The sequence below is a fragment of the Phlebotomus papatasi genome, chromosome 2 (assembly GCF_024763615.1).
Source record: "Phlebotomus papatasi isolate M1 chromosome 2, Ppap_2.1, whole genome shotgun sequence".
NCBI classification, from domain to species: Eukaryota; Metazoa; Arthropoda; class Insecta; order Diptera; family Psychodidae; genus Phlebotomus; species Phlebotomus papatasi.
This window is the reverse complement of record NC_077223.1, coordinates 32,329,434-32,353,176: the sequence shown is the minus strand read 5'-3', so window position 1 is coordinate 32,353,176 and position 23,743 is coordinate 32,329,434. Positions and strand designations below refer to the sequence as shown.

General features: G+C 33.9%; 1 protein-coding gene across 2 annotated transcripts in view; it reads left to right on the top strand.

Annotated features, from left to right (window-relative positions):
- LOC129803496 (tyrosine-protein kinase-like otk) overlaps positions 1 to 23,743 on the top strand; it is a 55,012-nt gene that overhangs the window by 10,993 nt on the left and 20,276 nt on the right. The window contains exons 2-3 of one of the 2 annotated variants that reach the window (XM_055850097.1): positions 4,434 to 4,571; positions 4,699 to 4,860. In XM_055850097.1, the coding sequence (XP_055706072.1) occupies positions 4,434 to 4,571; positions 4,699 to 4,860 (300 nt within the window). Of the gene's footprint in view, positions 1 to 4,430; positions 4,572 to 4,698; positions 4,861 to 23,743 lie in introns of both variants that reach the window. The other variant, XM_055850096.1, reaches the window with a different exon arrangement.

Sequence of the window (23,743 nt, the reverse complement as noted above, 5' to 3'; positions counted from 1 at the left end):
GTATTCTGTACCTTTTCATCCCATTGGAAAAGTCAGCAGCACTTTAATTTATATTTAATTCAAATTTACGATTATTAAGGGGTTGTATACTTCTGTCTCTCGGTGTTCTTTTAATGCCAGAAGGGTGACAGAGAATATGTGTATATATTGTATATGAAATGGTGAAAACCAGTATGTTATTGTGGTTTTTTATTACAAAGTACACACAGAGGACCTAATACTACACCTTATTAGTTTGTATTTTCTGTGCATTTTCATGATGTAGCAAGAAAACTTTTAATATTGTTAAATATCATTGTATTTTCAAAGGTTTTCAGATAATCTCTTTAAGCTCAAACTTCAATTCATTTTTCTAGTGCAAGGCTTTCTGTGTTTGCGAAATGCTCGTATTCGTGACTTGGATGCGACATATATCTTCTTAAAGTAGTCTTGTATCAATTGTTAGATTTTAAGAAAATAATTTAGTAATTCAAATCAAGCATAGTGTTGCTTCATTTTTATGTTTAGCGGCTCACAAACGATTTTTACCGATTTTTTGATCACTGCTGAAAACAGCGAAATTTATGTTTGATCAACTTGTCAGGGATTCCAAGACCTTTTCAATACATCAGAATTTGTCACAAACGGTTAAAAAATACACATTCAAGATATGTTTAATCTTTGACCTTGAAAATGTTTAAGGTTTAAGACCATTTCCATAAATAAGTTAAGGGCTTGCAGAATTTGCGTCAGGTTTGGGGATAGCTTGATACTTTGGATGATTAAGCAAATCATAGGGTAGAATTACCTAATTCACATGTTGATCCACATTGCAACATTTTTAATTAAAACTTATTAATAAGAATGAAGACCGCGACCCCAATAGGGATAAGCGGTTGAAAATGAATGAATGAATTTAGATTTTCCTGAGAAAAAAGATTTAAATACGCTAAGAAAGGAGAATGATCAAATCCGGTCCCGGAATCGCCACGAACGGGACCTATGTCAATGGATAGACATTGGTATAGGTAACAACTTTTATTCTGGGACCAATGTTGTAAACTATGGAGGAAAAACTCTAGAGCATAAAAACTATTTCTTAGAAGGAAGGATGGTCAAATGTATATATGGGCACCGATTCATCTTTATCCAGGAGATGAGAGTAGGCGCATTTTGCAGATACTGGTACAAGATTAAAAAAAATTCCGGGACCCAGGACGATAACCGCTGGAACTCCTTCTAAAAAGGCCTCAATCCAGCCGATAAATCACTAACTTGACAACAAATTACGCAAGAACTGCTAAAGCGATCTTAATGGAATTCGGTATAGGATCAGTGTATTACTTAAACTTTTTATCCATGCATACCGCCCCCTCCCCCCACCCTCCATTCTGATAGCCCCCATACAAAATAAGAGCATTTTACTTTATAACTCTTTTCTGAGAAGAGGTATTTTCAACAATCCTCACGAAGAAATTTTTGATCGAGCTTGATTGAATGAAAAAAAATGAATAAGTAATAACGTTAACAATCAGTTTCCAGATTTTTTATATTTCATTTTTCGCCTCATTAAGATCTGTTGATGCGTGAAAGATAGAAACATATCCTCATATAATCTAATTGGCATTAGTGGTGATTTTTTTGATATTGTAATCAAGGTGATTTGCTGTCTACAGAAGATGTACTAATATGCAATTCAGTGGATTAATAACAATTTGTGTGAGGGAATTCTTTCTATATTAGGACTATCAGACAGGTGGGTGTTGGGGTGGTATGCTAGTTAAAGAGTCTTCCTTAAACTTGGTCCCATGTCGAATTTCAGCTTTTTACCTCCTCTCAGAAAGGAATTATAAGGTAAAATGCTCTCATTTTGTATGGGGAGTTTTGACCATTCTCCTTTTCTGGCAAGCAAGTTTTCGTTGATTTGTTAACTTGCAAAAATGGTTTTTCGTATGTAATGTGTCGTCTTCGTTTTCTTGTGATACTAATGGTATGAACAATTTATTGTGGAGTCGTTCTGGAGAAACAATAATATGATTTTTTTTAAAAAATGATTTTTGGTGTTGATGCTCCTTATTGGCGGATGTTCACTGCATATTATCTTCAAGGGTTGCCAGACTTGCATTGCCGACCACTTTGAAACTTAAGTACGCATAGCAACTCTTAAAATTTCCACCTTCAACCCCCCGAAGACCACTTTTTCAACGTATTTCCGCGTTTCAGACGATTTCTGAGAAATGATGTCACGCTGTTTGTCTGTCCGGCTGTTGACATACCTAGAGTCCAAATGGTTAGGGATAGAGACTTGGAAGCTTCGCAGGAACCCCCCTTAAGTCGACCCATTAACATATGCCCATCGTTTTCGTTCACTCCTTCCATTCTCTTTACAAAAAAATGTTTTTTGGAATTGATCGGAGATTGTCCAGGCAGACATTTCGCCTATATACGAAAATACCGTTGAATCAATCACAATAAAGGTTTTTCAAGGTTATTGTTAATAATCGTATCGGAATACTGTATTACAATGTGATCATATTATATTGCTGTTGTATTCCATGATGAAAGAATCCGCCAAGTCCATGTATAGACAGCCCAGGAGCGCATTCCCGCAGTGTGGATGCTTCTTTCATACTCCCAGAGTTTTTTGGGCAGAAGTGGTGCATTTTCTTACGTTTTATCACAGTGAACTGTCTTCCTGATATTCGGTTGCGTGAAACGGGCTGAACTCGAACTCACAACTTTGCGAGTCGAGTCAGAGATCTCGTCCGCCCAGAGATCTCGTGCCTATTGCGCCACTGAGATCCCCTTTTTCAAGGTCAAAGGCTTAAAGGGCTCTAGAAGAGAGTGCCTTTCTCAAACGAATGGTATTATGTTTGGGCTCGTTGGAAAGGTTTTGGAATCCCTGACTAGCCTAAACCGATTCTAATCGGCTATGAACCGGTAATGAACCGGCCCATAACCGATAACTAATCTTTACTTGGAATTTAATTATATTACTCCTAAGGTGTATTTTGGGAAATATTTTGAGTGATTTATAAATTAGTTCAAATAGGTTGTGAACCGGTTATAAACGGATAAGTAATTTTTGTCCGAAAGACTCAACTCGTTCATGAATCGGTTCAAATCACTTGTACACCAGTAAACGATAAATGATGTGAAAGTATTTGAAAGATAAATTTTGTGACATAATTCGTGTTAACCACTTTCGAAAAGATCCTTCTGTTGTTGACTTATTAATGAGTGTTTCTGGACTAAACGATGTGTAAAAACTGTCTTGCAGAAATAACTTTAGTCAATTTAATTTTTGTCCGTACTTTAAAGATAAAATAGTTCTAGGGTAAGTGTGGCAAATTTCGGCATAGTTGCATGTAAGCGCCAATGTCTCAAGATTGAAATTTAATATCTTTAATAGAAATTGATTTTTTTCATTCCTTCTACTTTAGGAGTATTGCTTAGACCCTTGTAAACAGTCTAACGTCTTTATTTACTTTAAAATTATTCTTAATACATTTTAAAATTAATAAAAATGTAGACATAGCTTTGGTGCCCTATTTCGGCCACCTTCATTCTCATAGTTCCTTGCCCTTCGGGAATTCTTCCAATATCTTTTTCACGTCTTCTCGTTTGTCGAAGCTACATTTTTTGTTATTCTTAAAAACTAAAAATTCATGGAAATTCGAGGAACAAAAAATGTGGCCGGAATTGCAAGCTGGCCGAAATTTGGCACACTTACATGGTTTTTTTTCAAGGTCAAAAGGTTAACTGATCTGGAGAGTGTATTTATCACTCAATTTAAATAAAATTTGAAATATCTGAAAGGCCTTTGAATCCTGTACAAGTTTAAATTCGATTAAATCACTCATGAAGCGGTGATTTATATGTGGAGCTCAGAATAAAAAATGAACATATCCTATGCTTTAACCGTAGGATATATTCATTTTTCATTCTGAGCTCCACATATATTTTATACAAAATTCATTTTTATTAGGCCTTAGAGTAGGTTCCTGAATACAGTGTTCACACAATGACGAGTATTCAGCGATGAACTGTTCACTTTGTCACACTCCTCGTCCTCTATGCCAAGGCTTTTGTATAAAATTAAGATTTTCTTGAATAAGATTTTGCAAATCAAAGGATTACGTAATTGCATTTTCTTCAGAATTTGAACAATATACAAACATATCCTTGGATTAGGTTGAAATTTTAAGAAAAACTGTATACTATTGCATGTGTATTGTTTGGAAAATCTTTGTCAGACTACAAAGATTTTCTCTGCTCATATTCTCCTTTTCTCATCCCTCTCTCCTAAAGTCCTTTGACTCAGACAGATATCCTACACAAATGTCTCGTGCTATTTGTGTAATCCTCATAAATTCATGACACAGATTTTTTATCGTTTCTCGTACACGCTCACACTATTTTTCTTTTCTTCGTTTTCCCTTTTTTTGTAGTAGTTCCAGGAGTTGCCAGTGGTACTGAATCGAGATTTACAGAATTACCAGAGAGTCTCGTAATTCCCGAAGGTCTTAGAGCTGTATTTAGGTGCCGAGCCTCCACAGTGGACAGTATAAGTTATTATTGGACACACAATGGTGAGTATTTAGTAGGAGATGTTTGGGAACCAAGTGTAATAGTATTCCTCTGGTGCGATTACACTGGAATTTATATTAAATGAATTTTGTGGAAACATGCATGATACTTCTCCCTTTCATCTTTCAGGACTTCCGGTGGAAAATGCCACTTGGTTAACTGAGAATGATGGAATTTTATCCATCAAAGCTGTGAATCATGTTAGAGATTCTGGTGATTATGTGTGTATTGTGCAGAATCTTTTAACTGGTGCCAGAGAAGCAACACCACCAGCAACATTGGATATTGTCTGTGAGTTTTCTTATATTTTTTTCTTTACTCCCTGAATGTGTTTTCAACTATCACATGGTGTTTGGATGATTTATATACTCTCACTCCTTATTCTGGGGTGTTTAGGATTTTCTATCTTTTACTCGGTCGTTCTTTTCAATGCCGCCTAAAGCAAAAAAAAAAGTCTGATAAAAAGTTGATCCTCCAACATAAATATAAAGTTCAAAGATTTGATGCGCCTTCAATTGTGCATTGAATCTTCTTTATTTTCTACCATTTTCAAGTCTCTCTCTCTATCCCATAAAATGCTTTTCCTCACTGTCACATAAAAACCTATATCCCATCTTTACCGTCTCTACAGTGAATGTTTATAAGAGTCCATTGGAATGGTGTACATGAAGGGGAAAGTTTAAAGAAAATTTAAGGAGGAAAATGTGAAAAGAGGAGAGTGAATAAGGAGTAGGGCCAAGTGGAGCTATTTAGAAATGTATTAAATTTCGATTTAATGGAAAATTTTAATGCACATTGCATTATACTTAGTCTTAATATTTAAATGTCAAATCGCCGTTTTAAAATTGCTTAACTAACTCTGAAAATGCTCTTGAGCGAAATTAAGTTTAACCCTTTAAGAACGAGAAGCTTTTCGCTGAGCGAAATTCAACGAAATCAAGTTTCCCTCGATATTTTAGCCAAAATAAGAGATTTACGGTTAAAAAGAAATTTTCCCATCCCTAGGAGTCCTGGAAAACTATGGGTCATATATGACCCAATCGTCCTTAAAGGTAAAAAAAGCACAAAATTTTTCAGACGACTACTTTACTCGTTTGCTCTGTTATTTTTGAAGGATAAATAACTTTAATATATTTGTAATAATAAACAAAATATTTAGAGTACGAGTAAAAATTAAAACGATCAAAAATTTATTTTAAAAAATCTCATTCAATTTTTGGTCTCAAAGACTCTTAAAGACTTGTACACAAAAACAATAATTTTTATGAGGAAATGTATTATTTACTTCATTTTTAAATTTTATGATATTCATCGAAACAATTGCGAGTACTGGTAACACAGAGATAAATGTCGCATGCCTCACAAATACAATTGGTCTTATAATCCTTTTTTCTGGATAGCACCATGTGCACCTCAGTTTTCTTCGAATTATGTTTGATGGTAATGGATAGGTGCAATGTTGTTTGTCTCTGGGGATTTAAGACGTACAGTTGCACATTGCTGTGGATCCGGGAGTTCTTCCGGAGTTGATGCGTTTTCGATGAAGACTTCAAAGTCCACTTCATCCACGTCTTGTTCCAAATATATTATGTCGCTTTCGTTCAGGACAAGATTGTCGGCATCATCGCTATCTTCCGAGCATAATATGTGGATGATTTCGGGTTCATTGATCATGAATTTTTTTTCCATTTTTGAAGTCATGTACAAGAGTAAAAAGTTATGAATTTACAACATTTACGCAGAAGTATCTTATAAATTATCAAAATATTACCTTCTTCAGTCAGTATTGCACTAGGAAATCTCAGCTAATTGATAAATCACACAATATTACACGAATAATTAACTATTTTGCGCACACATAAACAAATACATGAAGCAGTCTAACCTCAAATCTTCAAAAATCCACTAGAGACAAAATCCGGTGTTTTTTACCTTTATGGACGATTGGGTCATATATGACCCATGAAAATTATGAAGCTTTCCTGAAAATACCAATAAACTATAATTTTTACTTTGTTGAGAAATATTATGTATAGTTACTACAGTTTCTAGTCCCAAGAGGTTTTTGCTTAAAAAAAATTAGAAATATTAAAAAGATTAAAAACATTAAAATTCATGCACCAATGCGAAAATTTGAAAATTCGTTATTTTTGAGGTCAAATATTTTTTATATAGCAAATATCTGGAGATTTGCAAAAAATATCCTAGATTCCTACATCTTTCTACTTTGTGATTTGGTAAAAAGATTAGAAAGAAATAACTTCAGGTTAGTCAGGAAAAATTATTTTCTATGGGTCACGGATGACCCAGTCGTTCTTAAAGGGTTAATAACTTTTTTCTATAATTTGTTGTTTTTTAATTTCATTCATGTTTTTTTTTTGCACGAAAAAAAACATGAAATATTTTTCATAAAGTGCAAAATTTATCTTTTCTGCAAGTTTATATTTCTGAGAAAATGAATATATTTAAAATGTTAATAATGAATTTACTTTTAATTCTAAAGTTCTATTCCGCAGTTGAAAAAAATTCATGATTAAATTAGTAAAATGCTATTTCAATTAAAAAATAGGGGAGAGCGGGATTGTTGCGAAACTTTTAAAAATGTAAAATGTTAGTGATAAGACTACCTAATAATTTCAAAAATGAGTTGGATTTATTGTTCTATATATAGATAAGATGGGATGGAAAACCATCGCACTTAACTTCTTAACTTTTTCTTAACTTCCATCATTAGGGACTTGACAAACCCGTCTCCACGGTCCCGGACGTGCTTCTCCCACTTCCTCTAAATATCCGGCAAGTTTGCAGCTGTCTGATCCTTCTTCTGATTTGTCGTCAAAATTCCCCAGTATTTCTTCTCAATCTTCCGGTATAAGATGGATTAAACATCTTTTCCGCAGCTTTGGAATCCTTTGGAAAAATGGTCGTAACCTTGTTTTAGCACTTTGACGCTATTTGTCAGTCCGATGGGAAGCAGCCTAAGCTTTGTAGGTTATAGAACTATTCCTCTTCTTGATTTTACAGACCAAGCTCCAATGTATTCCCATCTTTTTGCCAATATCTTACACGAAAAGATTGAGTTGTTTCCAGAAAAGGTGCCAGGCTTAAATCCCAGGCTTTTGGTTACTTCCTCTTGGCTTCTGAGCAACAGTCTTGAGTTCCTTGAACCGAATTATAATCTTCTGTAACACTTCCCGGTCAATTTTGCAATCTCAGCATAAATCGCATTTGGATTTTTGAGATGATTGTCAACTTTGAATATTCGCATGGCCTCCATCATTTTGCAATTACTCAGTCAAAAATCCATTTTTTTAACAAAAAAATTCACCAAAAAAAGCAAATAAAATTCTCTTGAAACGACAACGAAGTAAAAAACAGAATCTAAAGTCTACTGCGATTAACTTTATGTCAAGCTAATGGGAAATATTTTCGTCTACATGCTTTAAGTTTGCACGTTTACCGGTTTACAAATGATTTTAACTGACTCATAAATTACTCAAAAGATTGCCGGAAATAGTTTGAAAACTAATAGAAATGGTTTTCGGACAAAAATTTTTCATCGGTTTACAACAGATTTGAGCCGTTTGATAAATCACTTAAATAACCGCCTAAATTGCTTAGGACTAATACATTTCCCGACGAAAATTGTGGAGTTCAAAGGCAAAATTGAACATATCCTATGCTTTAGCCACAGGATATGTTCAATTTTGCATCTGAGCTCCACAATTAGTCATCGGTTCATAACCGGTTCTTTACCGTTTCATGACCGATTGGAACAGATTTACAGCTATGACAAGGATTTTAAGTGGCACCCATAATATTATCTGGATTGTCCACGTCACGATAACACCCATTGCATTGTCCCAAACATCCCCATTTTTTGTGATTAATCAAACTTTGAATTAAAAAAAAATGATCCAATTTATATGCATTTTTCTGAAATTACTTTCCTAAAATCGTCAATAATTTAATTATATAGCGAAAACATGATAGTTTAATAAAAAAACAAATAAAAAAATGAAACATAAAAATCCTACTAGGGTAAAGTGGTACAAGTTGGACAGGGCTTTTTTCTTGATAAATTTAGTACTTCATTTTTATTTGTATATTTTTAATGCTTTAGTTTTATAATTTGGTTCCTTGTGCTTAAAAACGTGTACTGTATTTATCAAGAAAAAAGCCATGTCCAACTTGTACCGGCGAATTGTTCAACTTGTATCACTTTACCCTATTTTATTGCATAAAATTTCCTAAAATCGTTTGTAGGGCGAAGTAAGGCACCTTTAAATTGGGGCAGCTTTGAAATTCTCTTATTTTTAATTGAAATTGAGCCTTATAATAATGTAATTTATCTTCGCAATTGGTTTTTGGAGCTAAATTATACCACGATAAGGTTCCTTTTAATTTTTTTTTTTAAAATCCTTTTAAAAATAGGAGAAAAGGGCGAATTTTAATGCTGCCCCAACTCAAATGTGCCCCACGGCGTTAGAGAAGCCAATAGGGAAATTTTGTCCATATTGAAGTAAATTGTCTACGATAAAACGGTCAAATATGGACATAAACTTCTCTGGTGTGTAGAGGCCATAAGCCACAAAAAGTAAAGATATCCAATATTTTTTATTCAAGAAGAATCTCAATGTCATTTATTATTGCTTATTTATTTAAATCAAATTAACATATTAATCAAAGGAAATCCATCGCGCAGCGTATCCCAAATATCCCCAATCTCCTGTATGAGCAATTTAATACAATATGTTTCACAAATGCAAATACCTTTAATAAATTTGCATTCAATTTGAACATATCGTTATCATTAACATTAACAAAAATATCCCACAGACATTTTCAAATGATGACAAATTTAAGATAATAATATAAAAAAAGTAAAAATTAATTATGTTTTCGCTTCGAGGCAATAGAATAAATTTTCTGCCCAAATATAGCAATTTGAGCTGATTTATTAACAATAGTACAATTAATTTATATTCACAAAATTAATTGCAAAAAAATTATAAAAAGTTCTGCCCCAATTAAATATTTTTATTAATTTCTTGCATTTTAATAAATAACGTAAATAATAATAATTTGAAATAAATAATAAATAATAATGTTCTTAAGATTAACTTCTTAAGATTCTTAAGATTGAACTATCGATTTAAACTAAACAATAAAAAAACAGAGGCCACTTTTGACCTTGTAATTGACACTCCCCGCTTAAGCCAATTTCATTACTCCTAAGCTCTTTTAGGAAATATTTCAATTGATTTATAAATCGGTTCAAACCAGTTGTGAACAAGTAGGGGAATGTAGGCATGGTTCGCACGCAGTGAACCTTCAAACGTTTCGGATTTTCCCTTTGTTTGCAAAAAGCTAGTTTATCATTTCATAGTCATAAGATAGATAATTATTACCCTCATGAAACAAGATAGGGGAAATGGGGCTACTTTGAGCTGTGGGGCTACATAGTTATACGATGTTTTTGCATATTTCTAAAGGAAACTGGGTTTTAACATGATATGATTTAGATAGACAAAATAATTGTGTATCTAAATAAAATAATTGTAAGAACCAGCTTCATTTAGAAATAGGTGAAAAAGTCGTATAACAATCTAGCCTCACAGCTCAAAGTAGCCCCACCTCCCCCTAAACAAGATGAAACGTGGCTAGGGGAAAGCCCGCTACCTTCGGACGATTTATGCTTCGCACAAATACTCTTTTTCAATGTGTTATAAATGAATTTGGCCCATTATAATATTTTATTTTGATAGCTGGTCCAATACCTCAAATTTTCAGAAAAAGCTATGGGTAAAACATTTAAGGAACATAGAAAAAAAAATGAATTGTCCGAATCTTGAGTCGTCCGAAGGTAGCGCGCTGAACCAACTCATGTAAACAAAGAGAAAATTCGCATCGTCTGAAAGTTAAGTGTGTGTGAAGCGAACCATGCCCACATTCCCCTAAACTTAAGAAAAATTGCTCAGTGGGAAAAACTTTATGAATTCTTTGAACTCGTGAATACAACTCTTTTCCTCATGAATTAAATCAATAAGAAAATTTAATAATATTCACGAGCTCGACCGTTTCGCAAAGCTTAGAAATTTTAAAGAAACTTAAAAACTAAGTAGACTCTGGGAGGTAGACTGTTAGAAATGACCAGTAAATATTACTAATTTTTAAATATTTAATATTATAAATTTTTATTGTTTTGAAACAATGAAATATTATTGGTAAAAGGACAGTAAAGTAGTTGCGTATCACACTGATATTTAACTTATTTTTTTAACTTACCAAATTGGAATATTTTACTGACCACTAATGTATTTGCCCTTGCAAAATGGCCTTTATGGTTAGGTTTTTTTCCTATGCTGTTTATTTGGGGACATCCATCTTTCCTAAGTGATCTGTTAATATTATAAGTAAGATGCATATCTTGGGAGTTGCAATAGAAGCTAAAACGGGTATGGCATCATTATGATGATAATTCCTTTAAAGAAAATGATATTTAAATTCTTTAAAATTTGAGAAAAAATGTTTCAGGCATGAACTATTCATCCTTAAAGAATTAAACACGAGAAAATTGCCTAGTCCGAATAGGCCCTATTGACCCTATATATAAGAAATAAAAAAAAAAAACATCTCAAGTGTTAAGCAGAAATCTCTGAGGTGGAGTAAAGAGATGAAAAACGATGTGGTGGGTTTTTCATCTTTCCTCCATTCTTCCCGAGAACTTTTCTCAATGCTTTTTTGGATGGAATGGAGAAGAGAGTGCTAAAGGAGGAAGATCTATGTGTCTTACTATTAACTTTATAATATTTTGTGTGTGTAAATTCGTGTGTTGCGTGAGTTTGAGCAAACAAATAAATCAAATACACCACTTTTTTTTTATTATCTACCCATAACGCACTACCCATCTTCCAAAGATGAACTTCTTTTACCATCATCCTCTTTCTGTGTATAAATGATATTTTCGGGTGAGGGAGGGGTTGAGGTGAGGTAACAAGTGAAGTCAAATGCACATTGGAGATAGATTGATGTTTACAATTTAACATGAAAACGTTGCTATTGTGTAAACAATTTGATATTTGACTTTTTACTCCACTCTCTCTCCTTGTCTTCTTCCCGGTTTTCCTGGCTTTTATGAGATCATCACGAGGTTTGAAGTTGGAAAATAGATGAAAAAATACTTGGAATTCTATCTCTCTAGGAACGATAGAGAAATATTGTCAATTTCATTGGGTGAAGTTCGACAAAACAATTTTATACACAATACCGAATTTATCAATATAATAATAGGATAATATAGGATTGACTGAAGAAATTCTCTATTGATGTACTCTATTGAAAAATTTTCACCAACATTTCATGGTGTTATTACTTTTCTTCAAGTGCACTTATATGCTTCCTAATGAAATTCCCTTTTTTTCGACTATACTTGCCCCAATGAGAAATTCTCGTGTGAAATGTTCTTTCAATATAAACTCATAAAATGTACTTCTGCATCTTTGGTATACCCTCACTTCATGGATTTTATATTTCCCTCTTCTTTTACGGCATTTTTCCTTCTTCCCTCATTCTGTATTTAATATTTAATGAACATTTTAACTTGTGTAATCAAAAAGTGTTATTTGATTTTTCTATCTTTCAAATTTTCTTTTCTATATACATAAAAGGGAAAAGAATATGAAATAACACACATTTGGATGGTATAACTATATTCTCACTCACCTTAGGATCAAAACGAGAGATTCTTTCCAGTCTTTATTGTGAAAACTTTTAGAGCAATTTCAAATAATTTAGTCCATTTCTGAGATGGAAAGGACCCTCCATAAAAGGATTATGTCTAGGAGCAACGTGTTGGGAAAACTGAATTTTGCCATGTTAACCAATTTTGGCTGTCTTTCTTGACCTTCTATGGGAGATGAAAATAGATTGGTATGTAGGGATGATGCGTGAAAGCATGACTGTAGGATGATACAGATTGAAATTGTTTCTTAAGAGATAGACATTTTGTCCTTCCATCCACGTCTTTCAAATTGAATATTATGCGGATAGGTTTAGGATGTTTTATTAAATAAATTTTTGATTTAATTTTCCATAATTTTATTTTATATCTGTCCTATCTGTCCATTTTCTCAAAAATCAACAGGATTTGATGAGTTAAAATGAATAAGTTTTGTTCTAGTAGATTTTTCAGTTCAAAGATAAAAATGGATAACTAATGGCCTCTACACACTAGAGAAATTTATGTCCATATTGAAACAAATTCCCTGCGCCTATGTAGGACAAAGTCTTCAATATGGACATAAATTTCTATAGTGTGTGGAGGCCATAAGGGGGTGCAATTCATTTTGTAACTTTTTCGGAGTTTACTGCCCGCGATAATTAAGGCTTACCCAGTATTGAGTTACGATTGTCTCAGTAACAAAAGCAGTGGCATCTTTCAGCACCTGCCTAATACAGGCTTCATAACTACCCGGCCAACACAGTGTTAACAACTAGCTGCTAGTTGTTAACAGAAATAGTAACAGAGCTGTTAGTTTGCCGAACAAACATCACCAACTTTAACACGAAAATGTCATAGGAGCAGCACTCTTGGTGGATGATAGATGAACTAGCTAACAGAATTCTAACAGCGTTATTACAATTCTGTTAATTCTTTTTTACTTTCCATTGGCTCATTTTTTTCTTATTTCATTAAAAAAAAAAACATAAATTCACTGTAAAAAATCTATTTTATTTGAAAAAAAAAATTATATTATAAAAATTTCATAAAAGTAACTAGTTTACTATTATATATTATCAATTGATTTTTTTAATTATCTTAAAAAATTGCATAGAGTATATGGATTGGAAAAAATTTTAAAAAAAAATAAAAAAAGAGAAAAACAATTTAAACTTAACTGTAAAGATTATTAAGCTTAGATAAAATATCGCTGTTTAAACGCCCTGGAGACTCGGTGATTGGATGACTTGGAGAGGTTTCAGGACTTTCACTTAACTTATTGTCGCAGTCTTTGATGAGTTGTAACATTACCAGGAGCCTTGTTGCTTCATCCTCCCTTGTCCAAGAAAATTGTTGAAAATTTTTAAATGTATCTTCGGGAATGTCCATCGTAGCCTTTTGAAAACCATATCTGTTCCAAAGAAGAAAAAAATGTAAGAGATAAGAGAGTGAATAGAAGGAGATCTTCCCAAGTCTCTTGACCAGGATTCTTGTTAAACAGCAAAAAGAAAGTTAAAAATCGTGAGTTTTCTGAGATTTTCTCAAATTTTTAAAACTTAAGTATATAATGTTCCTGAACAAAAATCATTGAAAAAGGAGTAGATGTTTTAGAAAGGGAAAATTGAAGCTGAAAGTCGCGATCTTCAGTCTCCTATCCAAAAATTTGTCCAAGAACCATAAGAAACTTTAGTTCAAGAGATTCCATGTATTTTTTTTTATTTCTTTTAAAGATTGCAATTCAAATTTTCTAGACTATACTAACAGGAGAGGACCTACTTTAAGAGTGATAATTAAGACTACAATACACTCCAAATGTTCTCTTGGTCCTGACCAGAAACTTGTCAAATAACAAGACGATTTTCGTAGTTTTTGAGGTCTTAGGTCAAACTTCCTAGACAAAAATTAATGAAAAAGGAAGAACCTTCCTGAAAGTTTTCTAATAAAGAATTTACTAAACAGAGTAAACCGGAGTTCCACGGATTTTCTCTAATTTCCAAGGTTCCATAATTAACTTCCTGGATAAACGTATCTGAAATTGGAAGATTTGATGTAGAAAGGAATAATTGAGGCTAATATCCACATCCCGATGGCCTCCTAACCAAAAATTTGAAGAATTCTTCTAATAACACAGGAAAATTTTTCATTGCCAAAATTTCATGGATTTCCTCAATTATTTGAGTTTTCAGTCCAGATTTCCTGAACAAATGTTACTGGAAGAGTAGGAGATGTTGAAGACAGGGGTATAAGAAGAAAATTCACTCCCGGTGGTCTTCTGATCAGGAATTTGTCAAAATACAAGAAGGAAATTTTAAATCGCCGGGATTCCAGGGATTCCCTATTTTTTGGAGATTCCAGTCCAAACTTCCTGGACCAACGTTACTGGGAGAGTAAGAGATCTTGAAGACAGGGGTAATTGAGAATAAAATCCACTCCCAGTGATCTTTTGACCAGGAATTTGTCAAAAAACGAGAGGGAAACATTGAATTTCAGGATTCTACAGATTGTCCTCAATTTTTTGAAGTTTCAGTTCAAATTTCCTGGACAAACGTTAGTGAATGAAGAGTAGCTCTTGTAGATAGACATAGTTGACACTAATATCCACTTCCGGTGATGTTTTGATCAAAAAATAGTCAAAAAAACAGGATGTCTTTCACTCGCGGGATTCCATAGATTTTCTCAATTTCTTTTGCGGTTTCAGCTGAAATTTCCTGAATACACGATAGTGAATGAGGAGTAGCTCTTGTAGACAGGGATAGTTGATACTATTATCCACTTCCGGTGGTATTCTCACCAGGAAATTGTCAAAAGGATTTCGAATCGCAGGATTCCACAGATTTTCTGATTTTTTTGGGATTGCAACTGAAATTTCCTGAACAAATAGATTCACTGTATACTACATGTGATTCTTAGGAGGATGAACAAGATCTCAGGCCTGTTACGATGCTTATCTGCCCAGAATTTTGTGAAGTAAAATGAATCCTAGAAGTCTCTTAATTTTCAGCAAATAAATGTGTATTAATGCAACCTTATACCTTTACTAGTTCTTCAACATAATTACATGTTTCTTGGGTACTTACCTCATTAATTATTTTGCAGAAAATTATCATCCGGACAAAGAGTTTTACACTTTTTTATCACAATATTTCACAATCACCGCGCATCAATAGCTAAATGTCAAAAGTATTTGCGATCGACCGCTTGGAGCGCTAAAGTAACTGAAAAACCTAACAGCACTGGCATGAATTTCATGCCAACCGTCACCTACTTTCCATTTGCATGAAATTGGTAACAGCGGCTGTTAACATTTTGTTACTTTTCGCTGTTGGTTGTTAGAAATTCCTAGCCGGGTAATGTGCGGGACACACATACGGATAAAGTGCAGAGACGACTAAGCCTGTGAATAACCAAGTCGGCTCCTTACGACTTAAACCGAGAAACGACTTAGTGGAAAATTATGGATATGTGGTTTAATATAGGTCTCAGGTCTGTCGAGGCCGTAACGCTGATCCTTGATTATATTTGGCCTGTAAAATTTGGCAGTAAAAAAATTAGGTAAAGGAAATTTATGGAAAGCACCTCTAAGTGTAATACCCTAGACACACTTACGACTTAAGCCGGGAGACGGCTTAGTGGAAAATAGCAGAAATGCGGTATTACCATTATTTCTAATACAATTACGCTAAGTCGTCTTTCGGCTAATCCTCAAGTCTGTCAAGGCCCTAAGACAGTTTGGAATTAATCTACTATACTACCAAATTTTACAGGGTTATGCCTGAGTTATTTTACAGCCTGAGTCTATTGGGCCTTTAGGGCCCACCAAATAGATTTATTTTTATTTATTTAGCCGAGAATATTTAGCCTTAAAATTTGGTCATAAAGGATCAAGTAATGGAAATTTATGCAAAGGATCCCCAATCGATAAGCCTAAGACCTCAGTGCATGACAGTTTGTATAAATCTTTACTGCCAAATGTTACATGTTAAATATCCTCGAGGATCAACCTGAGTCTATTTGAGCCCTAAGGCAAGGTCGAGTAAGAACCGTTTGAAATCGAATAAAAGTCAAAATTAGTTTGTTCATGTAGCGTTTACGTAACATACTAATTATGAAGCTATGCCGGCCACAATCCTGAATGCCTAATACGGGCTTCAGACCTAAGGTTTAGCTATATGGCTTAACTACTCTAATTTTTTATCAATTACGACTTTTTGGAAAAATTTAACTTAGGATTGGATTATTAGGGACAAATCTATTAGGCTCTCAAAAAGCACAGAAATTGATCGCTATTTAAGATTTTGAGATATTCGGGAACTTTGAACATCAAAATCCCGAAAAGCCAAAATTTCGAAGAGACAAAATTTCGAATGGATCAAAATCCCGGAAAGCTAAAATCTCTGAAAGCCAAATTCCCGAAAAACCAAAATCCTGAATGGGTCGAAATTTCGAAAGCGAAAATCCTGAATGGCCAATATCCTGAAAGGTACGAAATTACATGGAGGATAATGTGTAGAATAATTTCCCAGAACACAGAAAATTTCCCTTTGCCTCCATCAAGCGCAATTGCAATCGTGGAAGTAGCTATGACATTTTAAAGTTTAAAGAATTCGAAATTTTGGAGTTTGGGATTCTGGCTTATCGGAAGCCTCATGTGCTGGACACACTTACAACTAAAGTCTGGAGACAATTAAGCTCATTTATAGCCAAATCAGTTCCTGACATACTGCAAACAAAGGCTTAACATTTTACTGGCACTCACAAAACATAATTTTCGTGGATTTTTATGCAGATATTTCTACCGAAATGCACTAATACTCGTTTGAAAATGAAACTCCTTGTAAATTTACTTCACAATTCACGTATAACAACACGGATTATTTACTAGAATATCCTAAATTGGCTTAAGTCGTGAGACAGCTTCCACCTCACAAATAATTGTAATTAACAATAATTATTGGACGTGAACTGTGATATAAATTTACAAATAGTTTCATTTTAAATAGAGTAGGGTAAATGTCCTAATTCAAAACCATGTCCAGACGCTTTAACTTTGATAGAAGATTCAACAAATTAAGTTCATATTTTTTTCTGAAGAGAATTACATAAATTTGCTTCTTGACTCTTCTAGAATGTTACTGTTTAGTAAAAATTCTTTAGATATAATTTGAAAGCTTCTTAAATACAAGAAAAATACGTGAGCGTAATTTTCCATTTGGAAACATATTAATCCAAATGGAGAAAAGGGAAAGTTTCTAATTGGAGACAAACAGTGTAAGTGAAAGCACGACGAAAGGCTTCCAAAACCTTGTTGAGTTGCTCTTGAGTGCAGGATTTGTACTTATTCCTGGTATTTTCTCCTTTCCCATCCAAAACAATAAGAAAATCTCTTTTAAAAATCATATTTCCGGGGTTTCCTATTGAAGCATTTGCAGATACTTCAGAAAAACCCTTTTTGTTCACGAAATAGGTAATTATTTCATTTGAAAACTTCACGTACAGTTAACAATAAAATTAGCACTTAATTTAACTAAAATTAGCCAGAAATATGACATAAATATCAAACAAAACAAATAAACAACAGTCACCTTATTGTGTATTTCATTGGAAAACATGGTCGATCTATGAAAAATTCAATGGTGAAAGGTACACTTTTAATTTTTCTGAGAAATTAACAAAATAAAATTTGTAAATATGAATGAATAATCGCTTTATTTGGAGCGAAATTAACTAAATAATGGAACTGAGCTATGGAAAATATATAAATATAGTAATTTAGTACTGTATTTATCATGACAACAGTGGCGTTTCCATTTGGAGTAGCGAAAAATTTCCATTTGGAGCAGGTTTTGAATTAGCTTAATTTACCCTACATTACATTGCAATAAAAATATCTGCATAAAAGCCCACAAAGGCTGTGTTTTGTGGATATCAGTGAATGCTAAGCCTCGTTTGTAGTGTGAGAGGAACTGACTTGGCTATGAATTAGCTTAGTCGTCTTTGGATTTTAGCCTTAAGTCTGTCGAGGGCATTATGAAAGTATAGTCTGACAGAATAATATATCTAGATTTTATATAGATTGAATTCGTTAAATTGAGTGAATCGAGTGAATTGCCATTAAACTATTAATTCAATTTTAATTGACGGATTTTGATAAAATTAAAAGTTTCAAAATTATTTTTCTTTAGAAAAATTTGTAAACCAAATTCCCCTCCTGGAGGGGAATTCTGGAACAGTATGACAATGTCATATGGCAAATTTAGAGTTTTTTATGTGGTAAATTCCATAAGATTATTCGAAAATGTGGCTCATATCAATCATTGAGAGGTTCATAGAGCTGCTTGTAATGGTCATTCGATACTCACCGGCCTTTAATGCTACCCTGCTACAGAATTTAACCACGATGATTTGTCACATGACATTCTCATACTGTTACAGAATTCCCTACCAGGAGCGTGACATTAGCTCTGAAAAATGCGACCAATTTTAGTGAAAATTTTTCCCTGTTTTCGTACACATTTCACGAGGTATCTCCAAAACTACGTATGTTGCCAATTTGGGGTTTTCGGTTGCCTATTCTATATTAAATTGGCTTTTATTTTGTATTACTATTATTTACTAATTCATTCTACACTGACAGAAAACAGCTAATAAACCAGAAAACCGCGCTAGAAACATATGAGAAACATAGGAAATGTCATTCCCTTGAACCAAACCATTCCTAATGTTTTGAATATGAAATCAGAGACGAGACTTTATTTGAAAGCTTTGATTTAGAGTACTAACATTTTATTTTCACTTTTGTAATGAGTTACTTGTTCTTAGAAAAAGTACAATACAGTTTTGCCCAGTTTTTGGAAATTATAATTTTAAATAACATTCATATCACTTTATTCATCTCGACTTCTTCAAATATTCTCTTATTTTTTTTTGACGCAATTTTGATTTGTTCAATATTCCTCAAAGTTTATGACTTTATTCAATATCAAACCCAAGCAGCAGTAAACCCTTTGGAATTATTGCTTGATGTCCTCAGGCTTTAGTCCCAACTCTTCATCAGCGACCTTCTATGACCTTGTGTATCAGATATTAAAGGTCAAATGTGAGTCTTTCTCCCGCACTAGAGCGCAATACCAATGGAATATCATGGTAATTCAAAAGGTAGCTTCCTTTTGTTGCAATAGAGGGTTTTTGTACTGTGGGGAGTTTGAGTAAATGTCACAGAGATTGCATTTTCTACCCTCAGAACTCGAATTTATATTGTGCCTTAAAGGAAGATCATTAATTAACTTCATATCTTCACTACATTGTTTTCCATTTTGTATATCTCAGATGATATCGACAGGATAAATCTTTTGCATATTTAAGTGGATTCAATGGAATCTGTTGTCATCATCTCATAAGACGGTTGTTTGCATTGTATAAAAAAAAAGAAAGATGATGATGCATTTTAGTTTGTGCGGTTTTTCCTTCTTATCTATTTCTGTCCACGAATCTTCTCTTGCCATTGACTTGCTTTTTCATCATGTTGGGATTTTGTTGTTGTTGTTGGTGTTAGATGGAAAATTGTAGAAAATGTTGTACACTGAGGACGTTGCTATGCCAACAGAATAACGTTTAGTGTTTAGTAGAGTGTCGTAAAATTTTATGGTTTTCAGCATGGCGGGAAAAGCTGCACGCGGGAAAGTAACACGGAGAGATTGAGAGAGAGAGTGAAAGAGAGTGGTGTGCTAACTAAAAGGGAAAATTGGAAGAAGGGCACAAAAGATGAGGAGGAAGGACTCCAGAGAGTGAAAGGGGAAAGAGAGAAAAGGGCATAAAAAGGGGCGCCACTCGAGTCACAATTTTCCCCATTTCATCCTCAGCCGTATATACGAAAATATACTGTGTTAATGGGAAGAAACAGTAGAGAGGTTATGAGGGGTTTAGGGTTGAAGAGAAATTCAGGGGGAGGACGTGGAAAACGGTGGCAGGATTTTACGATTGCGATTAGGACTCTGAGGGAGGAATGAAAGTTGTGTTTTTTTTCGGTTGATGGTTGAATGAGATCCCCATTTTTACTTCATCCCTCACGTGAATTTATACTATTCCCTCCTGACTCTCTTCTGCATTTTTACCCTCTCACAAGCCTGTGACCATTGATGCACATAAAAGTCTAATTTAAATGCACCTACCAGACACATTTACTACAAAGAGGGAGTTGCATGAAAAATTAAGAGAATTTTGCTAATACTCTTAACGTTCGAAAAATTTATTGATAACCAAAATTTTGGCATATGGTAGGTAGGATTTCTATTTCCAGCTGAAGTCACTTAAATGTGCAATTTTTTTGCTTACATGAGAGTAAATTATAGGGGAAAGTGGGGTAATTCTCATACCACACTATTTTTGCGAAATAATACGAATTTTACGGCCTGTACGAATTTAGGACCAATATCCGTCAAAAACTATTTTTTCAAAAGAAATCACCTACTACTGTAATGGCCTCTACCGCCGCTACATACTAGAGAAATTTATGTCCGTATTGAAGCCAATTTTCTACGCTTGTGTAGGCAAAACTTTTCAATATGGACATAAATTTCTCTATCGTGTAGAGTCCACAAAGAAAAGTCAAAATTACTTGGCCTTTTTTGACGAAAATTGTTTCTAGAGTGTAGAGATATTAGTGACGACATTATGACCAAATTATGATCACTTTACGACCACTATATAACTACATTATGACTACATTATGACCACTTTATGATTACATTGTAACCACATTCACAGCGAACAGACTGGGCTTTTCTACATTGTCATTGCTTTTTTTACGCCTTCATTGCTTTTTTACACATGGAAAAAATATTCAAAAAATTGCGGCACCAAACCAATTTTTGCACCAATTTGATGTTTTTCCGTTCTCTGAGACAATATTTTTTAAAAAGAAAATGATTTATTAGAAAAATTTGCCAAATCTAAACACCTTGAATCAAGAGCAAAAAGCAATTGACCGGTCAATCGCTCCACTGAGAGAAATCCGAAAAAGTTAAAATTACATTACGGAAATGTTAATTTTACCCTGCAGTATTGATCCAAAATCGGTGTAAATATTACCCTTTTTAGGTGTATTGGGGGTAAAAGTTACCCTTTTTCATGTTAATTTTACCCTTAAAGAGGTGTAAAATTAACATTAAAAAATTTTGATATATTTCTACACCTAAGTTATGAGGAAAAAAAGTTAATCGCACCCTCTTTTTTCTCAGTGTCTTTGCTCTTTTCTCAAGGTACTTATAATCAGGAAATTTTACTAATATAACATTTTCTTTTTAAAGAATATTGTCTCATAAGGCGTAAAAAATATCAAATTAGTGCAAAAATTGGTTTTGTGCTGCAATTTTTTGAATAACTTTATCACGTGTAAAAAAAGCGATGAAGGCGTAAAAAAGCAATGACCATGTAGAAAATCCCAGTCTGTTCACTGTGATAATGACCACTTTATGACTACATTGTAACCACATTATGACCACATATGACTACTTTATGACTGTGTTATAGCCATGATATAACATGACCACAAAATGCACTGAAAGTTTAGAACAAATCCTGGCCCATAACATTAGTCACAATTCAATTTTCAATGATAGTGAATTTCAAAACTTGGTCGAGAATTGGTCGAGTGTGTCAGTGGCAAACCCAACGAAACCCAAAAATCACTGACACACTCGACCACTGAGGAAGATACGGAGCGTGTCGAAAGCTCTGGTAGAAGAGTTGAGTTTTTGATCTTTGAGTTGAAAACTACACCAGTTGTGTTGCCGCATCCGGACGGAGATTCTCTCCGAATAATCTCACTAAAATCAGAAACAATTCTATATATTTTACTGCTCGAACTCTACTCGATTTTTTTCACACCCTCCAAATTTCCATCTTCCACCCCCCGGAGACCGCTTTTGTCAACAAATCTTCACGTTTCAGACGATTTCTGAGAAATGTCGTCCCGCTGTTTGTCCGTCTGTCCGTCCGGCTGTCGCCAGCTTTAGCGACCAAACGGTTAGAGATAGAGACTTGGAACCTTCGGGGGACCCCTTCATAAGTCGACCCAAGGATCGTTAACATGCCCCTCATTTTCCCCCTAACCCCTCCCTTTCCCCCTAACCCCTCCCTTTCCCCTCCAAAACTATGTTTTTTTGGGATTGCTCGAGAACGCATCGTGCGATTTTTTCATTTTTGTATATGTTTTAGAGATTATTCAGGCGAACATTTCGTGCATATACGAAAATACCGTTGAATTATTCCTAATAACGGTTTTTTCAAGGTCAAAGGTTAAAAAGACACTAGAGTGCGCATCAAGCAAATGGGGTCATGTTTGGGGTCGTTTAAAAAGTTTTGGAATTTTCTAATAAAACTGAACCGGTTCCAATCGGCTCTGAACCGGTTCGTTTGAAAGATCTTGGAATTTCCTATAAAACTAAAGCGGTTCCAGTCGGTTTTGAATCGGTAATGAACCGGTTCATAACCGATAACTAATTTTTATCTGAAAATCAATCCTATTACTTTTAAAACTATTTTGAGGAATCTTTTGAGAGATTTATGAATCGGTTCAAATTGGTTGAGAACTGGTAAACGGTAAATGATGCAAAAGTACTTTTGCGGTATAGCATCTAAATCACGAGTTCGAGCATTTCGCAAAGCATGGGATTCTTTGAAACCCCTTTTTGAAATAATTTCTAAACTGACTTGAAAGTGATAGTAATGTGGCGAAAAGTGATAAATCCATCCTTTACAGAGATTTACTATAAGGATCAAAGTCAGATTTATTTTTGTGTTAAAGAAAAATCTGTGGTGGATTTGTTGAGAGATCAAAGAATCGATCTAAATCAGTATTTTACCTCAAAATTTGAGGGATTTTAATCTTTCCTTTCATGTCTATATAGTAATCATCACAATCAGTATAGGGAAAGCATGAAATCCCAAATGATTGTGCAGAATAGAGTGATGGTGAATTATCTCATGGAATTTAGGACAAATCGATACCGTGTCATTCTGGTGGGATTTGTTCCCAAATGTGAAATGTAAGGAAATAATGGGAAAATTGTGCACAAGAATTCTCACACCAATCCTATATAGCAATTTCATTTTGGAAAAAGGGGACACCAATAGAATATAGATTATTCCTTCAAAGTTTCTCAATCTATATACTATATACACTATATATAATGCAATATAAAGAGTGTGAAAGGAAAGAAGGAGCAGTGCAAAAAGATAAGAAATCAATGTATTTTCTTGGTAATCCTCCAAAGTTATTTCTTTCACTGTAATTTCCTGCCTTTAATGTTTGTTGTTTATGTGATTTTTCCAACTTGTCACATGGATAAAACCAACTGTACATAAAAGTAGTGTTATATAGCTCATTCTTGAAACTTTTGTAAATCTTACATATCTTTAATCGGTAGCCAATTTATTAGAGTATGTAAGAAT